The sequence below is a fragment of the Vulpes vulpes genome, chromosome 12 (genome assembly GCF_048418805.1).
Source record: "Vulpes vulpes isolate BD-2025 chromosome 12, VulVul3, whole genome shotgun sequence".
Taxonomy (NCBI): domain Eukaryota; kingdom Metazoa; phylum Chordata; class Mammalia; order Carnivora; family Canidae; genus Vulpes; species Vulpes vulpes.
The window spans coordinates 172,391,229-172,412,833 of record NC_132791.1 but is presented as its reverse complement, the minus strand read 5'-3'; the positions used below and the strand labels follow the sequence as shown (position 1 = coordinate 172,412,833).

General features: G+C 42.6%; 1 protein-coding gene across 1 annotated transcript in view; it reads right to left on the bottom strand.

Annotated features, from left to right (window-relative positions):
• The window catches only part of CDYL2 (chromodomain Y like 2), a 163,285-nt gene extending 144,977 nt beyond the window's left edge, over positions 1 to 18,308 (bottom strand). Inside the window, exon 1 of the mRNA XM_072731472.1 lies at positions 17,997 to 18,308. Within this exon, the coding sequence (XP_072587573.1) occupies positions 17,997 to 18,020 (24 nt within the window). The 5' untranslated portion in view covers positions 18,021 to 18,308. The remainder of the gene's footprint in view (positions 1 to 17,996) is intronic.
• Positions 18,309 to 21,605: the final 3,297 nt, after the last annotated feature.

The window sequence follows — 21,605 nt, the reverse complement described above, 5'->3', positions numbered from 1 at the left end:
AGTATAATAGCAAAATAGTAACAAATATCTGTACATAAAATTAAAATAATTAAATCAAAAGACAGGAAAGGGGTCACGTAAAGAGAAAACAAAGAGTGGCTAAGTCCCTTACAACACTCAAGATTTAGACTATAAGTGTTTATTCCTAGACACTACTAGAAAAAGTAGTTTCAAAGATGTTTGTTAAGAATTTAAAGACAACCACTACAAAAGTAAGAAGCATATATATTACTACCAGGACACTAAAAGAAAAAAAGATGGAGCACCCAGGTGGGGTTAAGCAACCAACTCTTGATTTTGGCTCAAATCATGACCTCAGGGTCCTGAGACCAAGCCCTGGAACAGCTTTGCCCTCAACATGGGAGTTTGCTTGAGGTCCTCTTCCTCTGCCCCTCCCCTCACTTGTGCTTGTGCTCTCTCTCTCTAAAATAAATAAAAAATAAATCTTAAAAAAAAGAAAAAAAGAAATGTCACTAAATAATCCCCAGGAAAGGAAAACAAAAAAGCATAATAAAGAGAAAATATAAAATATGATGTCATAAGTATTTTCAAACATACCAATATTCACAATAAATACTACCCGTATGTATTGACATGGAAACCTATCCAACACATCTGCAAGGGGACCTTGAGAGTTCAAGCTGCATCTCATGACAAAATCAATGAGGATCTAAGCAATTTACCTGCTATGATTAATCAGCTTTATTTACTACATCTATATCTTAATTATCAATACATACTTATTTGTATAATATAGATAGCAAATTTTGTGCTCTCCAAAAACTACATTTTTCCAATCAATAAAATATTGATCACATATTAAGTCACAAAAAATTCAGTAACACTGCATAAAGAAGTGAAATATACATCTTAACCTCCAACCATAATGCATAAAATCTTGAAGTTAAAAACAACAACAAAAAAAAAGAATAAAAAAGATAATATTAATCTGATCATATGGAACTTATAACTCCCCTAAACAACTCTTGGGTAAAAGGGCAAACAGCAACTGAAAATACACTGTATTTAGAAAAAAAATATATCAATTAAAAGACATAATAAGACTTCTGTAGTTAAGACCGGACTATTAGAAAAAATTCATAGCTATAAATGTTTTCATTTCTTATTTTCAAATATCAAATGTGAAAATAAGTTAAATATTCAACTCAAGTATCTAGAAAATTAGGAACAAATGAAGCCTAAGGAAAATAGGCTTAAATATTTTGGAAATAATTTGGTATAACCTAGTAAAGCTGAATATTTGAGTATATCAGGACTTAGGATCTCTGCATCAAAGCATTTGCCATAGGTAACCTCTGGTGTGGATGTACCAGAAGACAACTACCAAAAATATTCACAGCAACACTGTTTTAATAGCAAAGCATGAAAATAAAATAAGAAATTCAAATTAAGTCCAAATGTCCATCCATAATAGACTAAATAAGTGATTTCCATTGTTTTGCATATCTTATATTTGTATATTAATTCTTATTATTGTATTTAATACATGTGTTTATATATTTAAATATATATACTCATAAATTCTTACAGAGAAATACTATACTCTAGTAAAAAATGAAATACATTAACATGGATAAATCTGAAAAGCATAATAGCGAACAAAAAGCAAGATGACAAGAGTTCAAACAATTGAATTCCAATTCTATAAACTTCAAAACCAGGGAAATTCAAGCAACATCAATTTTAGGAACACAAAATTGTTGTAAAACTGTAGAGAAAATAAAGGAAATAATCACAAATTCAGAAGAATAGTTGCCTCTTAGAGAGAATGATAGACATACACTGAGAAAAGAGCACCAAGATGGCTGAAAATAGACTCTATTTTTAAAAGTATGTGTTTAGTACACTCATAATTATTACTATTAATAAATTTTACATATGTACCATATATTTTTGTTTGCATATTATAGTTGATAAATAGAAGTAGAAAAGGTAAACAGATGAAGGAATGAATAATGATAAATCAGAAACTAATTAATGTAAAGCAGAAAATAGTGAAATGGGAAAATAAAGCTTAATTAAGGGTTGATTTTATGGAAAAAAATTCAGTGTAAGAGACAAACTGCTGGCAACCTCAAAAACATGAAAAAGTGGAAAAGCATGAATCTATAACCTTAGGAAGAAAAGAGCATCACCAAGTATATGAAAGAGATATTTTGAAAATATAAAACTATTTACACCTCTTCAAATAAAATGGGGACAATAATGAATGGTATTCCTACTAAATATAAATTATCAAAAATTACTCAAGGAAAAAAATCAAAAGTGAAGTGGAAAATGCTATCAAAAAGTGTCTCCAAAAAATAGTCCAGACACAGAAAATGTCATAACCAACTTGTTTCTTTCAAAAACCACTCAAGAGAAAGCTTAATTGCCATGTTTTATAAACTATTCCTGAAAACAGAGGAAAAAATAAAAGGCCAATCAATTACTTGCATGAAACCAGCATTATTCTGATATTAAAATTTGACTAAATTGGTACACACACAAAAAGAAATCAAGGACCAATCACATTGCTGAACATCAATACTAAAATTCTAAACACACATAGTAGCTGGCCAAACTTCACAAAATACTAAAATTTAAAAATACTTTGGCATCGAGTGTGTTTCTTTCAAAAGATGGAAAATTAGCCTTAGTAAATTATAGTTGTTAAATTACAGCAAGTTTATGATAAGGAGAAAGATTATATCATCACCTCAGTAAGCATGAAAAAAGTACCTAATAAAGCATAACACTTATTCCTTGTTAAAAAGAAAACAGTAAACGAGGTATAGAAACTTTAATTAACAGCAAACATACTATCTACCTTCTATTGACAGGCACTGCCTTAATTAATGGTGAAATGAAGGGCAGTTCTATTAAATCAGAAGCAAGAAACAAGACACAAATCCTAACTATCGCACCATTATATAGTGCTTCCAGATAATTCTGGCTAACAAAGTAAAAAAATACATAAAGTGTCCGACTAATAGCAAGAACAGGTAAGAGGAGCACCTGGGTGGCTCAGCAGGATAAGCCTCTGCCTTCATTTAGCTCAGGTCATGATCTTGGGGTCCTGGAATTGAGCCCAGCACCTGGCTCTCTGCTCAGCAGTGAGTCCGCTTCTCTCTCTCTCTCTCTCTCTCTCTCTCTCTCTCTGCTCCTCCCATCCCCCCTCCCTGCCACCGCTAGTGATTGCTCTCTCTAACAAATGAATAAAATCTGAAAAAGAAAAAGAACAGGTAAGATAATTTGCAGATGATGTGACCAGAATTCCAGAAAGAACTGAACAAAATATATTAGATCGACAATTCAGAGGTGAATAGTTAAAAACAAATATCCTAAAAAATTACTCTTCTCATATATAAACAATAATAAATTTTATATAAAACCCTATTCACAAAATTATAATTTAAACTACCTAATAATAAACTTGGGATCTGTATCAAGAAAACTGGAACGTTTTGCTTAAAAAAGAGGTTTAGGGAGCCCAGGTGGCTCAGCAGTTTAGTGCTGCCTTCAGCCCAGAGCATGATCCTGGAGACCCAGGATTGAGTCCCACGTCAGGCTCCCTGCATGGAGCTTGCTTCACCCTCTGCCTGTCTTTCTGCCTCTCTCTCTCTCTCTCTCTCTCTCTCTCTCTCTCTGTCTCTCATGAATAAATAAATATTTTTTTAAAAAAAGAGGTTTAATAAATGAAGAGAAATAGGTTCTTGAATGAGAAGACTCAAACTCACAAAGATGTCAACTCTCTCCCAAATGATCTGTAAATCTAGAGCAATTAAAAGAAGAATCTCATCTGGATTTTATTTGGGAACTTTATCAACTCAAGTCATCAAAAATATTTTGAAGAAAGAATTATGAAAGTGGACTCAAATTACCAAACAATAAAATACTTTCTAAAAGCACAATAACTAAAACTGTATGAAGAGAATGCCCATAAATCAATTCATTTTACTTACTATCCATAATAATTTCATCAAAGATAAACCTGGCATTTCAAATCAGAGGGGAACAATAAATTGTTTGATAGTGTCGAAACAACAGTGTAGCCATGGCAATGACTGTATCCCTACTTCACACCACAAAGAAAAATAATGTACAGTTATATTAAGTATACAAAAACTATGCCATAAAAGAAACTGAAAAGACTACAGATCAATGGCTATACACCTCAGCACAAGAAAGACCTTCTCCCTACTTCAAGAAAGGAAAGGAAGAAGTAAAGAAGGAGGGAAGTCAGAAGTATAGACAAGAAGGAATCTTAAATACATACATATTTAACCTAGTATGAACGTTTAAGTTACTCTTCTTATAAGAAAAAAATCACAACATGCAAAACAACTAACCAGAATGCAAAAAAAAATATTTTTGTTAATGTATGTTATAGACAATGATTAAATTAATAGTTTTAAAAAATCTTCATCAATAAGAAATTAAAAACACCTCTCAAATTGCATTTTTTCAAACAATTAACACCAGTAATGCTAAGAGCGCAGTAAAATAACATGCCAGTTACTGCTAGAAACATCTTTTCTGGATGGCAAGCATGTCCCTTCTGGAGAGCAACTGGCAGTATTAGCAGAAGTCTTATAAAAGGCCTACTCGCTGAACTTCCTTATCTAGAAATTTATCATAAGGAAGTATCGGCAACATATCCAAAGATTTTTGTCTTAAAATACTGAAAATTTAAAAACAAGCTATGTATAGAATCTAATAGACTACAAGGTGATCACTAACATTGTATAGCATATTGACTTATGCCATAGGATACTACTTAATAAAAGAAATTCTTATATTGTTTAAAAGTGTTCATAATGGTTTGTATAGTATGGCCATAATTTTGTATTGGTTATCATATATGCTGAATATATGATAAGGAACTTGGATATTCCTTATGTAAGTAGAAAAAGATCAAAAGGATATATATATCTATGTTAACAGTAGATTACTAAAAAAAGAATTATGAACTATTTTTTCTTTTCTGCTTTTTCTATTTTTAAAACTTTTTGATGGTATGTATTTGCTTTATTATCTTATTTTTTTAATGGATTAAGAAAACATAAAATTTGGAGAAGGAACTGAGTTAAGATAGCTGAGAAGACATATGAGCACCTACTACTATAGCTGATTTTAAACTTCCAGATCCAAACTTATTATAATCTGAAGACCTGAAAATCTCCTAAGGAAGGCTGTTGAAGTATGAAATGACAATTTTTTTAATCCTGAAAAATAAGAATTGCACGCAGAAAAGAAACACAGAGTTTCTTGTTTTACAAACCTCTAACTAAAGAACATCCCATGAATTCTTGATAAAAAAAAAAAATCCCAAAGTGGGTTTTTTCAAGGTCAGTTGATCGGTCTACATTTGAGTATGGCATGAATTACCCACACCAACATGGAACCCCTACAAGTGGAAATATTTTCTCATTCCTTTCATTGTTCTCAACACAACCCTCACCTACCCATGTCTGGGATTCTGTGCAAAGCATGGGTTACCTGACAGTGCTAGGGCGGCAGTACCACCTACTAACAAAAGGAGAGAATTTGGAAGGGAAAACATGGGCATTTTATAATTTAACAAGAGATAAGTAGTAGTCCCCCAGATGACCCCATTTAAATGTTCATTCTATCATCTGGTAGCTGTGAGTCTCAGTTTCCAAATTGTTAATTGGGATAATAAAACTAGTACCCATCCCTTAAGAAGTACTAATGGGAAGAATTTAGACAGAGTCTGACATATAGTTAACACTCTTTGAATGCTATTATTACTGTTTTTACTATTAAGATTATTTTATATGAGCATCATAGGAAGGTACATTTCAATGACCTTTTCATGCATCAGCCAGGATCCAAGATTAGTTTTCTTCTAAGGAGGACATACCAATTTTTTTATGGTATTTGCACCAGCTTTCTGGAAACACCATAATACCACAGACATGGCCACACTAGAGTGGGAGGGTCGGGGGTAATAATGCCTCATGGTATCAAAGACTTTCCCATCTCTTCCATGTGTGATAACCAAGGTTAAGAGAACAATCTCTGTAACTTTCTATGTAGTACCAAAATACATTTCAATTCAGAGAGAAAATTAGCTCTATCATTTGAAGAGGGTCCATGTGTTTGCATCCCAAAGGCAGCCACTGAGTAGTTCCCTTCCTCTTCCTATTAACTACAAGACCCTTACCAAAGTCTGTTTCACAGGTTTCCCTATGTACCATATTCTTCAAAGTGAATGTGGTTTTAGGCAGCAACACAGACAAATACAGCCATGTAAACATTAAGACATTCAAATCTTACCCATTCACCTTTTAACCAGTAAAAGTTTACAAATAAATTTGGGTTTCCAGGAAAAGTTTAGACATCAAGCATTTCCCATAATGTCAAGGCCTTTGGTATCAGCTCATGAGGCAGGTCCTGACCCCATTCTTCATGAACATGAGAATTAAATGAGACTTCAAGGCTGTGTGAAGCCTTGCTGGCCTCCTTTACTAATCATTGCATAAGAAAGCAATTATGACGTCGAGATTTTCAAGGCAACTCTTCGGAAGAATCTGGCAAGATACTGTCTGTCTCATGTATGATACACTCAGATTTTAGTGAAGGCAAATAGCCAGTTTTAGCATTTCAAGCATTTGTCTCCTTCAACAGAGTAAAAGAGGCCCTTGCTTTTGATCCCTTCTCGGAGATGTTGGTGAAAGAGTAAGCAGATGACTTTAAAACCTCCACCCAATCCCAAGACGCAGCAATCCCTTGACTACACGACTGCATTAGCTTTACTGATAATGCAACACCCAACGCCTTCCATGAGTATTGCTTATAAGAAACCAGTGTCCAAGGGTGCTCAGTCAATTGGGCATCTGCCTTTGGCTTAGGTCACGATCTCAGAATCCTAGGATTGAGCCCTTCATCAGGCTCAACAGGGAGTCTGCTTCTCCCTCCCTCTCTCCCTTTACCCCTCCCCTGATGTTCTCTCTCTCTCTCTCTCTCTCTCTCTCTCTCTCGAATAAAATTAAAAAAAAAAAAGAAAGAAACCAATGTCCACTGATCAACTGATCAATAAAAGACATAGAAAACAGACTTGAGTTATATGCCCTTAGGAAAACTGGAAGACTGACAGTCCTTCAAACTTCATACAAAACAGACTGTCAAGATCCATGTCAACTTTCATGTAAATGAAAGATCTGAATATATTCATTCCTCATTACACAGATTGCTTTTTGCATCCTGCCGGGGGCTGGGTGCTAAAGTTGAAACATGATAGAGAGAATCCCTGCCCCACCCCCAACACTTCCAACCTGGTCAGAGACTTAGAAAATAAGATGATAAATTACAACATATTGAAGTGAGTCCTATAATGAGGATTCAACAGGAGACCAAGGACAACCCCTGATGAGAGAGGGAAGGTTTGCCAAGAGCAACGTCTAAATTGAGACATAAAAGATGAGTAGGATTTAAGCAAGCACAAAGGTGGCAGGGTTAGTAACAGAGAGCATCCCAATCATTTGGAAAGGCACAAATAAAGGAGAGCATATGGAACATTCCAGGAAATGAGAGTACATCTTCAGACAGAATACAACTGTAAGCAGAGAACCAGCAGGAGGTAAGACGGGGGTCACATCACAAGGAGCTTATACATCACTTATCGAATGGTATATCATCAGGAGAGAGAAAGGACAAGACTGGTATTTTAGAAAGATCCTCAAGAGTACAGTATGGAGAAAAACTGTACTACCTATACTAAAACAGGTATTAGCTAAGAGGTTCTGGAGTGACCCAAGTTGTGGGAGTTGGCTCCTACATTCAAGTAGGGAGAGAGAATACGAATGGAAAAGGTCAGATTTGGGAAATACGCAGGATTCTGGTCCAATGGAACCTACATAGTGTCTGGGCAGAACGGGGCGAGGGGCATTTTTCTAGCTGAGGGACTGTTGGATAGAGGTATTACTGAGGCTAGGAACCCAGAGTTGAGGCTCAATTCTGGATATTTTGAGTGTAAAGAGTCCACGTGGAGTAGGATGGAAAGCTCTAGACTTGAGAGGGAAAACCCAGGCAAATGTCAGAGACTTGGAAATCATCCATACAGTCCCTGCAACATGATGAAAGAGCAAAAAAAAAAAAGAAAAAAAAAAAAAACCTTGGGTCAAAACTGTTAGGAATCTCCAAAGTTTAAGAAAGAGGCAGCAGAAGATGAGGGCACAGAGGTAACTCAGGAGTGGGAGAATCAGTCATGAAAAATGTTTCAAGAATAAGAGATTGGAGACCCAACAGAAATGATGGCATCTGAAATACTTCCAAGCATGCAATCTGTGCTGCATGCCAAATGGAAAAACAAGAGAATCACAAGCACGATCCTAACACATGGCCAGTCTATCAGCACTCAAGACCCAGGCTGCCCCAAGAAGCTGGCAAGTGATAAATGAGGTCTTCCAGTGAGGCACCAAAAACCTAAAATGCAAGCAAGGTGACAGAGGTGTATTCTGGAGGACACAGAGTAGGACTCACCAATCAGTGAATGATAAGAACTGATAGTGTAAAAAAAAAAAAAAAAAATTGATGGCGTAGTGGATAACATGCACTGGCCCAGATCCTCTCTTCCGGGTCTATGTCCCTATCCCCTCAGGTTCTAGGTATATCTCTGTCACAGAAGGTTCACAGACATGTCCCCCAAAGGGAACTGCCCTCTGCTACAGGGAACTACCCTGCCCAAAAATACACTCCCTGCTCCTCCCCACCCACCATGAGACAGCCAACCAGCAGTGACTGGATGATGCAGGAATATGAGGGCCCAGTTTAGGACATTTCTAAAGGGCTATCCCAGATCCAGAGCCTTCCATGAGTTGTGACCTCACTGCAGGTCAGCTTCTCCACCTAAGGATTAGAATCCTGCCTTCCTCACTTCCTTACATTGCCTGAGAATCTTCTTTAGTAAACCCTCTAGATAGAATTCTCCAATTCTGAGTCTAGTCTCAGGAAGCTCAACCTAAAATGGATGGTGTATATCAAACCAGGCCAAGGCAAGAGCAGAGCCAGGAAGCAGAGCAGCAAGTGGCAGAGGCCAGCTGTGAACCACAGGTTTGCGTGTGCTGATGTGGAAGGGGCTCTATCACATGCCAGATTCAGAGAATGGCCACTCTCAATCCAGTCATCACTCATCATGAAGGGACGATGCCTTGAATGTTTCAATTTGCTTTAAGGGACTTTCGTTACCTAATAAATCCATACAAGATTTGGTGGAAGGCAAAATGGAATCTTGAATGTCATGGACAATCTGAAGGAATCATCTTAGAGTAAAACTCTACAGGAAGTAGTCACGGAAACTCACTCAAGAGAAAGTCAAGGTGGCCTAAGAGCAAGGGTTTCAAACATTTTCAATCATTCATTCAACACATATTTATTGAAAAGCTACCACGTACCCAGTGAAGTGCCAGGAGTTGGGAATGCCACTATGACTAATACAGGCATAGTCCTGCCCTCGTAGAGTTTAGAGCCTTGCCGAAAATGCTGGAGCTCACTATAGAACCCTCTTCCCAATCAAAATGGTTCCAGGAAACGTAACACATAAAATCAGACATATGCAATAATTTCTTAATGTAGGTGGCATTGGTACGTTTAACTTCTGCTACTTCCGTATCACTGAGCTAACTCATGAGAGTAATAATGCCTGTTTTGATTAATAACAAAATTTTTCAGTGAGGTCCAAGGCTGTTAGCTGTCTTCCTTTACAGCCTCCACGATTAATTTTTGCATTTGGTTTACTTGCAAATAGGAGAACAATCTTTGATTTGTTAAGAAAAGCGGTAGTAAGTGGTATCAGGTTTGGTTTGCTTTGTTTTTATGATCTTGTCTTGTAATCTCAGGGTGTTCTGCTTCCTAACGGATTCTGAAGTCTGAAAGAAGAAACAAAGGAAATGTTTGTTTTGTGGTTGACCCTCTAACACATAACAACTACTCACATCCCTTCCCTCAAATTAAAAAGTCAAGGCAGAATGACCTAGAACTCTCAATAAACCCCAACGCTCTTTTTACACAATATAAGGAGGCAAAGCGTTAGATGGTCAGTTTTTATCGCACAATGATTACTATACCATGTCTAGAACATTCACCAACCACCACCATTTAAACCTTGAGTGGTATTTAATTGAGTAGGGTGCCCTGTGCTGTAAAGCATATTTGCCCGTATAATTGTGAGGAGATATAAACAGGCCCAAAATTTTTTTAAGAACACTGCAGATTTACAGCATTGCTAAAACAGTGCATTTACCAGAAGCTCAAATATATGTCCAGAGATGGCAGGAAAAGCTATATTCTGAGGTCTATTCACAAAAAGTAGTTGACCTGGCCGTTCCTTTTAAAGTACTGAACACTCGAATGTGTTAAAAGTGTGGTATATAACCAACCATATGTGGGTGTTAGGCCTTTAACTATCACATTCTTAACAGTGGTTTAAAAGACATTTGTGGCTGCAGCTCCAGTACCTGGCATGGTCCTAGGCACACAGTTGACATATAATAAATATTTGATAGGTGGATGATTAAACAAAGGACTATTTTTAAATAAAATTCAAATCCAAAATTTGTAGAAGCTCCATGGCTTATTGGCAAGGCCCACTGAAACACAATTTTTAAAACACTAGACCAGAAGACAAGGAAATGAAAATCAGACAAGAAAATTCCCTGATCAAGAAACTGAGAATAGGGTTGTGGCCCCTTGGTAGGGGAATTCCTGGTATGGTACTGTGTGCCATGCTCAGGAATAGCCCCAGTGTGCCAGAAACCAAGGCCTGGCAGGGTTCCCAAAGCTCTTCACACATGCAAACAACCAAGATAATGACACTCCCTAATAAGTAAGGTTTCTTTAAAGAAGTAACAGTCACAATCAGAAGGAGAGATTTCAAAGAAAAGAGATCTCCCTATATAGTAGAGGCTATCAAGGTTCAAAAAACCTAAAGGACACATCTAGGAGGAGCATGCCGTTCGCAAGTGGCAGAGTGTGGACCGGAAACCTAACTTTATCAATCAGGATTCAGTCAAGAAAGCAGAACCACTAAGATATATACATTATGAGATACACTGCAAGGAACTGGCTTATGTGGTGGTGGGGGGGTGGGGTTGGGGGTGGGGGGGTGGCTAGGCAAGTCCAAAGTCCACATGGCAGGCCAAGAGGGAGGGCAAGCTGGAACTCTTCCCAACTCTGCTATCCACAGGTAGAATTTTTTTCTTCTTCAGGTAAGCCTCAGTTCTGTTGAATCAGGCCCACCAAGATTCTTTAAAATAATCTCCCTTAAATTCAACTGATTAGGGACTTTAATCACATCTACAAAATAGCCTCACAGCAAGACCTACATGAGTGTTTGACAGACTAACTGGGACTAAAGCCAGCTAAGCTGACATAAAAAACACTATCGTAAAAAAAAAAAAAAAAAAAAAAAAACCACTATCGTGTCCATTTACCTATAGTACCACAGTGATCTGTCCATCATCTCTCTCCTCTCAGAAGAATGCTGATATGACAAAGCCTTAATGAAGAACTATCTCTCCTTGAAGACCTTAAGTTAGCAAGACCTTTTCCTTGACCAAGATCTTTAGAAAGGTTCTGTATCACTATATGTCCTACTTTTTTTCTCCAGCTAAAACTACTGAAGTTGTCAGACCCAACTATCAGCAGGGGAGGAATTTATAGGGTTTATGGAAAAATCCCATCTTCTATGAATCCAAGTCCCATAACCCACTGTCTACATGACAATTGTTATCCAAGTCATCCAAAGCAGCAGAGCCATATGCAGAACCAGGGAAATGGAGATGGCTGATCCATTCTCCCACGTCGCCCCTGGATATCACATTCACTCTCTCTACACAATCACACCCAAGATTCTTAAAAGTGTTGCCCAGAGAAGATATCTCTATACCCACATTCCCCCACAGCCCCTTGTTCATCATCACACTGTTATGAGGCCCTCCTTTACCCACCAACACACTCTGTGGAACAGATGCTCCCTAAGGTTACCAATGACTGCCTGGTTATTAAATCCAAAGGACATTGTAGACCATACTTTCTTTCTTGAAATACAGTTTCCCACTACCTTCCATAACAGCAAAGCCTCTTGTTTTTCCTTCTACCTCTCTTGCCATTCCTTGTAAATCTGATACCACTTCTTTCTCTTTTTCCATCCTTTAAATGTCCATTTTCTCCAGTATTCCATCACTGGACCCTCCTCACATTTACACGCTGTCCTCTAGCTTTAACTAATGATTCCCAATTTCCCATGCCAGGTGCTCCTTCTGAGCTTCAGACTCGCATGACTACTGCTATGGGTATCTATACCTCGATATTCCACAAACACGCTGAACTCACTGCCATCTCCACCAACCCACTGCTTTCGATTAATGCTTCTTCCTGCCCTCCCTATCTCCATGACTGGCTCCACTACCCACCTAATAGATCAATACAAAAAACAAACCAAAATCCCTCAACTCCTGCCTTTCTTTCAATTTGAGGGGATGAAGGGTGGCTACAGCTCATTTCCTTACTCTCCTCAGTGGCTACCACTTCTCCTAAGAAGCCTTCTACTCCCCCAGAGCTTGACCTCTTCGTGTTCCCAGAGAACCCCACCTTCCCCCGTATTAACACTTTTTACCCATTGCACTGCAAACTGCATTATTTTCTTAACTACATCTCCACTAGACCACGGATTTACGGAAAACATGATCTCATCATTCCCTAGTGCCTGGCATATATCTGGTGTTCTAGTAATATACAATGAACAAATCAAAGATGGTGCTATGAATTCAGCCACACCTAAACCTCTCTTCACCACCCAAGAGACACAGAAAGGCCTGTAACTTTGAAACCTAAATGTGTATGTCTCTAATACTTAAGATCTTTGGTAATTACCATGCCTGAACCATTCCTTAGCAATTGGTCAGGCTGCAAGGAGCTATACAAACTCCTTTCAAGGACAGTGTAAGTCCCTCAAGACATGATCTTATGCAACGAAGAATGACTTGACATAAAAGTCTACCTGAAAATAAGCTGATATCTACCCACAGGGGATAATTTAAAATAACTTTCAAAAGATGGGAGAATCATAGTTCCATTCAATATTCACCAGGTGCCTACTATGTTCCAAAGAAATCAATTTGACTCAACCAATATATCCTCTTTGAAGATACCTGTTTCTTCAAACACTGGTACAGAGACGAAGTTCTATCACTAACCATCTATTCAGCTACTACGCATTTGACAGGAATTATCTCAGGTATGACTGGTAAATAGGGAAATGATATCAGTGTGACAAGTAGGTTGTGTTGATTCTTACATTATTTTTCCTAGATTGTTCATATTCTGAAGCAATCATAGCAAAGCACCCTCACAAAGAAAGATTTAGTGACGCATGAAGACCTTGGAACAAAGCTGAAAATGCACTCCAGTGCCTTCCTTTAACACGAGTGGTGGCAGACCATGGCTTCAAGAACCACTATGCTTCCCACTATGTTAACCTGCCTGGTGAGGCTGCAAGTTACAGACAAAGACACTCTGAAAACATTTCTCCCAATAAAGATGAATGAAGAGGCCTATGCCCTGAGCCAGACTGAACTTCGATGAAAACAGTACCTATTAGAAACAAATGCCCCCTGCAATCTACAGAGAGGAGGCAGGAGCCCAATCTGAAGGCCATCAAGGACTGAGCAGTTAAGGGCAAACACCAGCCAGATGCTTATTTCTGGTTACAAAATTCTGTAAGTTTTGAACAGTCTGCCTCAGTCCCGCTCTTCCCATAAACCCACAGTTTCCCATATTCTTAGCATGTGATTTTGCAGAATACAAGGGCAGAAATGCCTGTGTTCATTACTGTAGCAGAGTCGATTTTCAACGAAAGTAAATTGCTTTCAACAAAACTAAAATTATCCTATTATTATTGTCATTTATCTTCCTGGGAATGAAATGAAGGCAATATTTTCATGCACACACACACACAAACATACAATTACACACACATTTACATTAGATATGGATGGACACATGCATGCTTTTCCATCCCCTGCCCCCCCCCCCCCCACCAAAGGAGACATATGGCACATTTCATCCTTTTATGAAGAACTCTGGGATGTATAAATAAACTGTTGACCTGTTGACAAACACACAGAGACTGTCAAGTCCATCTTGGCTACTTCTGACTTTGTCTACAGATATAGAGCATTCTCCTTGAACAATTTCACCAGGGAAGTAGAGAGAGACCTCCTCCACAATTGTCAGCTATCACAAGGGAGGGGGGTGTAAAATACCACCCAACAGCCACATGGAAGGCCACATGGTTAAAGCTTAGTTGCATTCAATCCTTCTAATGAATAATAGTCTGGCTCTCTGGAAAGGGACTCGGCCACACTTCCTTCCAGAGGGAACTGACAGCCACCCATACACATGGTGTTACCACCACCGAGAGATCACAAGCTGGGGAGGAAAAGAGAACAGAAGGTAACACTCAATACAAGGATAATAAAGGTCAGCCAAGGTTCTTTTTATACACTTAATTTAGTCTTCTGTTCACTGATTCTGTCAACAAGTATCTGAATGTGCAAGGAGCTAGGGACAGGAGAGAGGCAAAGTAAGAGAACTGGGCTCCTTATTCTCTGATTATGTCTTCCTGATACCCAAACATCTTAATGAATGATCCACTATATTCTTGGGGTTACAAATTCTAATGCTTGCTGGAGCCATATAAGTAAATGTAAGAATGGGTATATGGTAATAGGGAGCCCTGGGACAAGGACAAACTAGAGATCACCTGTACCATCTAAAGGTACTCAAATCCATTTTTCTTCTCTACCATGGAGGCAAAGCAAAATACATAGATAGCCCAGACCCACTCACAGCCACTTTATGACTCTTATGTTTAATAGAATGTAGACCAGAGCATCTGGATAAGAATTTCATTTTGTATCCAGATACCTGGCTCTAAGAGGATCAGCCAATATTTAAGATCACCTTTCCCTAGGTGATGACTGTTAATACACCAGAAGATGACGACGAAAACAACTCTTCTATAGGGGAGACAAAGCAGAACCACCTGTCAAGATCCAAAACTTTGGAAAGGGAGCTTGATTCTGTATTTCCCCATTATGATTGAAGAGTGCCATTGCATAGAGCTTTTATTTTCTGGCATTTTTTAAAGCAGTACCTATTCCTTTAAAAAAAAAAAAATGCTGAGGAAAGTTTACTCTTTACAATTTAATTATCTGGAGCACTGGAGAGAATATGAAGAATCTCTATAATCCAAATCATATCTTCACTATAAAGGGTCAAGGATAATGTCAGTAGACACACAGGTAAAGTATATCAATTACAGATATAATCGTTCTTAGCCCACTCAAGGCACAGTTTATTGGTTGGAGGTGATAGGAAGCCATCTTCTACATACTTGAATATAATATTTAATTAATGTAATACCATAATTGAGAATAAGATGAGTTTTCTTCTTTTTTTTTTTTCTTTCAAGGTCAATGTACTAGATATTCCAAGATCTGTCCTTAAATCAATACCTTATGATTTTATACAAACAACTTTACAGTTAGAAATATATATGCTGATGTACAGTTCTCAACACTTAGTGGTTTTTAAAGCTAAATTCGTACAACAAATTAAATTCTTCAGTATGTTATATAATGTAGACACAGTCCATAAAAATGTTAACATTGGTTATATTCACATAATGCAATTTAGCCCTTTTACTAATGACGATGCAAATAATCAGCAACGGGAAAAGTAGCTTACACCTCCTACAATTGCCTACTATGACAGAAGTTAATTATTCTTATTGTCCTGTTATCAAACTCCAGTAAGAACTCTTGAGGCACTAAGATAGTTCCAAGACCAGTGTGAAAATTCCCCTAAACAGATTATGATTACCAATGTTAAAGCGGGTAGTTTCAGGTAAACATTAAACAAGAAATGATCCCCAGAAGGTTCATAAGTTCCGAACTTTAAATGGAGAAATACTGACGGCTCCTGATACGGCCTCTTAATGCCTTCACAATGCACCCGGGCAATGTGAGCAGCTCTGGGTTGACTCAGTAATCAATGGGCAGAAAAATTCACACTTCTCAGGAGATGAGCTTTGCCGCTGAACAGTATCTACTCTTGACCAACGTCCTAATAGTGCTAGTTACACTTGGAAAAGCTCAATCAGACTTCCCATTTTACTGAGCTTCAACTTTTGGTTTCAGACATTGCTCTCCCATCTTGAAACAGACCAAAGAGCTTGCGTGGCACACTGGCCATGATCTGCCAAAGTTCTTCACCAGATTTCCGCCCAACTTCACCTTCCTTATTAGCATAAGGATGAGGAAGGCGGTGGGGTTGAGAAGAGGTCAACTTGCCGCATTCTTTCAAGGAGCGCTATGATCACCCGTCGGTCCCACCTGAGCCCGCTGGATAGCAGAGGCCCATAATCAGGCCTCCTCAAGTCCAGCATCATCCGAGAGGCTCCAGTGACACAGGAAGCCAAGGTAACTTGCCTGTTCTCCATTCTTCTTCTCTCACTACAGCCTGCAAATCTACCACCTGAAAAGATTCTCAGCCGCCCAGAGGGCCCACAGGAAAAACCTTATGTAGGTGAATCACCCCTGCAGTCTCTTCCCCGTTGGGTTAACTCCACCCTTTTGGGGTGCTCATCTCCGCGTAGTCAGGGGCCTTGACAAGCAGGGCCGGGTTCACGGACTTATTTGCTCGAGGAGCGCAGGTCCAGGCTGGGCGCTCCTGTCGGCTTCCTGGAGGATCCGCGGGGCCTTCTGGGGTCTTGGCTTCCTGACTCGACTCCCATCCTAGGGCGCTCTCCCCGGGGCGCGGGGCTTGCTTCTCCTTGTGCCCACTTGCCAGGAACCCTGGACGCTGGAGCGGCTGTGCCCGGAGCCAGCTAGAACCCAGCTCCCGGAGGCCGCGGCTATTCCTCCCTCCATTGTCTCACGGATGCCAGACTGATGACTTCCTTGACCACTTTGGAGACGCCTTCAAAGTCTCCGGGGCTGGCCACCACCTGGGCGGAGCGGGGTGGGCCCGGAGGCAGGTGGCCACGGGGGGTGATGCCGCGTGTCGGAAGCGGGGCTCCCATGCCAGGTCCTCCAGCAACACGTTACCACCCACCTCCGACTTGCATGTCCTCCTCCCTCGCACACGGGGCCCTCGGCAGCGCCCCCTCTCGCCCCCGGCGAGCACGGCACCCGCAAGGACCGCCCCCACGCCGGGCCGGGAGGGCTTCCGAGCGGGCGGAGGGGGCAGCAGGTGGGGGGCGGGGGGCGGGGGGCGGCGGCCGGCGGCCCCGGGGGGCGGTCAGGCGCGTGTCCCCGAGCCCCGGCCAGGCGCCCCCCTCGCCGTCTCCCCGCGCCGCGCCGCGCCGGGGCTGGGCTGCGCTCCCACGCCCGCCCCCCTCCCCTCCCCTCCCCTCCCCTCCCCTCCCCTGCCCTCCCCTCCCCTCCCCTCCCCTCCCCTCCCGCGCCCCCCGCCCAGCCCGGGCCGCGCACCCCCGCCCCGCACCCCGCCGGCCGCCGCGCGGCCCCCGCGCTCCCGGCACGTCCGGCGCCGACTTTTACCTGTACTTTCTGCACTCGAGGCGGCTCGTCGGGCGAGAAACACCTCCCCGGGACCGCTACCTCCCCCGCCCGGCTCCGCCCGGCTTCCTCCTTCCCCTCCAAGGCCGCAAAGTAGATGGAGTAAGAGAGTGTGTGTGCGAGAGAAAGAGAAAGAGGGAGCGGGCGCGGGCGCCGCGGGAGGGCGGGCGGCGGGCGGCGGGCGGCGGGCGGGAGGCGCGCCCGGCCCCCGCCGCCCTCCGGCCGCCGCCGCCGCCGCCGCCGCCGCCGCCGCCGCGGGCTCGGCAACTCCGGCTCGCGCCCGGCCCCGGCCCCGGCCCCGGCCCGGTCCGCCGCCGCCGCCGCCGCCGCCGCCGCCGCCGCCGCCCGCCGCCCGCGGGCCGGGCCGGCCGCGCCCCCGCGTCCCCGTACCTCGTAAAGGTCCCCAGAAGCCATGCCAGGCTGCGGAACTTGGCTCGCCGCTGTGCGCGTCTGCTCGCTCGCGCCCTCCGTGCGGGTGCGCGCGGGGGCCAGTGCGCGTGTGTGCGCGCGTGTGAGTGTGTGTGGTGTGTTGAGTAAACTGTGTTTTTGCAGAATGACAGGCTTGGGGGCTGCCTATGCGCAGAATCAGAGCGGGCGGCGGCGGGGCTGGCGTAACCGGCAGCGGCGGCGGCGGCGGCGGCGGCACGAGCGCGGGCAGCAGCGACGGCCGCGCAGCGCGCCCGGGAGGCACCGACGCGGCCCGAGCGCCGCGGCCCCCGCGACCCGGCGACCCGGCGACCCGGCGGCGGTGGCTGCAGCGGGCAACGGCTCGCCCCGGCGCCGCCTGCAGGAAGCCGCCCCGCGCCCGCCGCCGGCCCGGACGCTGCTGCCACTGGGCGAGTCCCCGCCCCCCGGGAGCCCGGCCCGGCCCCCGGGGAGGGGGGGCGGGGGCGCCTGCCCGGCCGCGCCCCGGGGGACCGGTCCCGGAGTCGCGGAGCGCCCGGGCCCGCCCCGCCGCCCCGGGCCGGCTCCGGAGGCGGCGGCGGGGCCCCGCGGGGGTGGCGGGCCAGGTGCCCTCCGGGCGCACCCGGCCCCGGGCTGCGAAGGGGCGGCCGGGGAGGCAGGTAGAGAGCTGCGGTGTCAGGTCGCAGGGGCCGGGGGACCTCGCCTCGTCCGCCCCCTCCCCCCACCCCTGCGCAGCCCCGGGAGGGAGTGGGCGATGATGTGCTAGGAGACCGGGCCCCTCGGGGCTGCGCAGCCCCTCCCTCTCCCTCCAGTCTGGTTGGTGTAGACGTGGAGGCCCCAGGGAGGAGGAATGACCTGGCCCATACGGAGGCCCCAACAGGGCACCCCATGAACCCCGGGAAGTCTTTAGGGCCAGGCGTGGCCTCCCATCAACGGCGGCCCCCGTGTCCCCGCTCCCCTTCCCCCCCCCCCCCCCCCCCGTGCCCCCATTGATTCACTCGTCCACTACTCAAACATCTTCCAACACTACACAGTGTCCCAACACAGGCACGACTGGGACTCTGAATCCAAGAGGAGAGACTAGCCACAGGCTCGTGAGCAGGATTCAGCAAAAAGGAGTTCCTACTATGTGCCAAACTCCATAGCTCAAAGAACTGGAGAAGTTCTCTCAAGTACAAACGCTTCCTACCAAGATCCTGGATAAATGGTCACCCTTCCGATTAAAGGTTTCTCTCTGTAAGTGATAGGATTTATTCATAACCTAGGAAGACAGGCTTCTGAACTTGGGAGGAAGCTCTTCCTCATCCCAACCCCCAAATGCCCAATTGGTCACTTTCTCCAGATGAGAAGTGGACATTACTCACATCCTTCATTTCCTATTTGTGAGACTTTGGACAAGTCACTTTACTCATCTCTAAATTGGAGGTGGTGATAAACACCTAAAATGATGTAAGAATTTAATAGAGATCTATGTATATATGAAGTGGCCTATAGCAGTGGAACCCAATAAAGGTTACTTGTGTCAGAATCTGGACCCTGAACTGCCCTTGTGGAGAGAAAGATGGTGGAGGAGAGTGTATGACAAAGAGAACGGGTTTAATCTAGAGGCTGTCAAACTTTTAAAAAGTCACCAAATTTTTTAATTTAAAAAAAAAAATGCTTAGAATCTGAACCACAGAGTTTTCATATCTGGCTCATTCTAGGACACATGAGTTTGCATATGCTGTTCCCTCTGCCTAGAATGTCCTTCCACATGGAATCCATCTGGACAACTCTTCCTCTTCCTGCAGGGGCTTGTTTATCTTTGTATCACAAGCATCTATCACTATTCCTGGCAGAGAGTGAGTACACAATGAATGTTTGTCAGGCTATGCCAATACAACAGATTTTATACCAATTTCTAGTTAAAATCTCATATTAAAACAATGGGGGGGGGAGGGTGAATGTGTAGAAATAACAAAGTATATTTGAATTAAAAACCATAGGAAAAAAACTGTAGGAATTGTTATGGCAATCCTCTCTCCTTTTCATAACTATTTTACCAATAGTTATGGTTTTAAATAATATTAATAATAAACAGTTCTCAATCTGTAGGTCACAAATTTTAATGATCCTTAATTTGTACTTGAGAACAAATCCACCATCATAGCATAAGAATGTAATTTGGAAGTAGAAGACAAGAAAGAACCTGGGTTTGGAAATAATCTGCTCAGACAAATTTGAATATATAATCAGTAGTTTTATAAAAACACCAAAAACTTGACTTGTACTGGCCAAAAACTCCTGAGGAATGTGAGCACGCTTTGAAAAAAACCTTGTCCAGACAACTGTTACAGAGTTCACAGAAGAGGATATTCACTGTGGATTAGCATGCTCAGGGAATATTTTATGAAGGAGGCATAATCGAAAGCATCTTGAAGACTCATGGGAAAGAAGGGACAGTATTTTAATTTGGGAAAGGGGTAAGAGTAGGTGTTAGGTGGTACTACAATGAGAGGGGTGCTAGAAGATTAGAAGATTGATCCATGGAGGTCATAAGACATTGGATAGCAAATGTAGGTCAGTTCATGGAGAGTCTTGAATGGTTTGCAATTTAGCAAGTCAGAAATGAAAAACTGGAGAAGACTTAAATCCATCAAAAGCATGTACCAATCGAAATGTGCTTTAGAAAACTAATTCTAGAAGAAATAGGAGAAATGGACTTCAGGGGTTGAGGTTAGAGTCAGGGAGAATAATTGCAGTGGCCCACAGAGGTGGCAATGGAAATGAAGAAGAAAAACTGGATTTGCAATGAAGAACCCCACCAGCCACCAACTTTCCTATGGTCACTCCACTTACTTCCATAGAGCATTTGATCCAAATCAACAGCACTTGATGACTAACAGGATATGTGAGTGCCTATGTGCACGCACGTGTGAGCGTGCATGTGTATGTGTGTGTATATTGAGAGTTGGGGGAGAGGTGAGCAACTAAGGAAAGAAAGGATACAGAGATGACTAAGGTTTTAAACTGAGTGAGCTACCCATCCGTCATAACATTGTTCTATTCTGAGCTTGCCTCCAACCATCACTAGCTTCCAGAAAAGCCAGATGCTTCCTGAAGGATGAAGGGAAGGTTCTTCATCCTCTGTGAGAAGGTTGACCCAACCAATGGACAGTTCTGCCCCAGACTCTTTGGGTCACATAGAAACATTGTTGCTTATGGAGAATGGGAGATACCTACCATAGTTCAAAAACTGGGATAGATAGACTCTTCATACTAGCCATAACTTAAGGACAAGTGATAAAACTCAACTCAGGCTGATTTAAAACAAAGAATGACTCACATAGATTAGAAAAGGATGGAATTGCTCTCAGGGTTGGCTGGATTCAAGGTCTCAAATGACATGATATGATATGATATGATTTGATATATGATTCGATTCCCAGGGAAAGACTCTGCTTGGCTGATTGTAGATCATATGCTCTTATTCTGGCTCTATTATTGTAGTCAGTCACTGATAGTACTCTATGATTGGCCAACTTAAGTCACACACCCACCTATAGGGCAAGAAAGTACAGTAATTCGCAGCTTTACCAGAATTACATGAGTGGA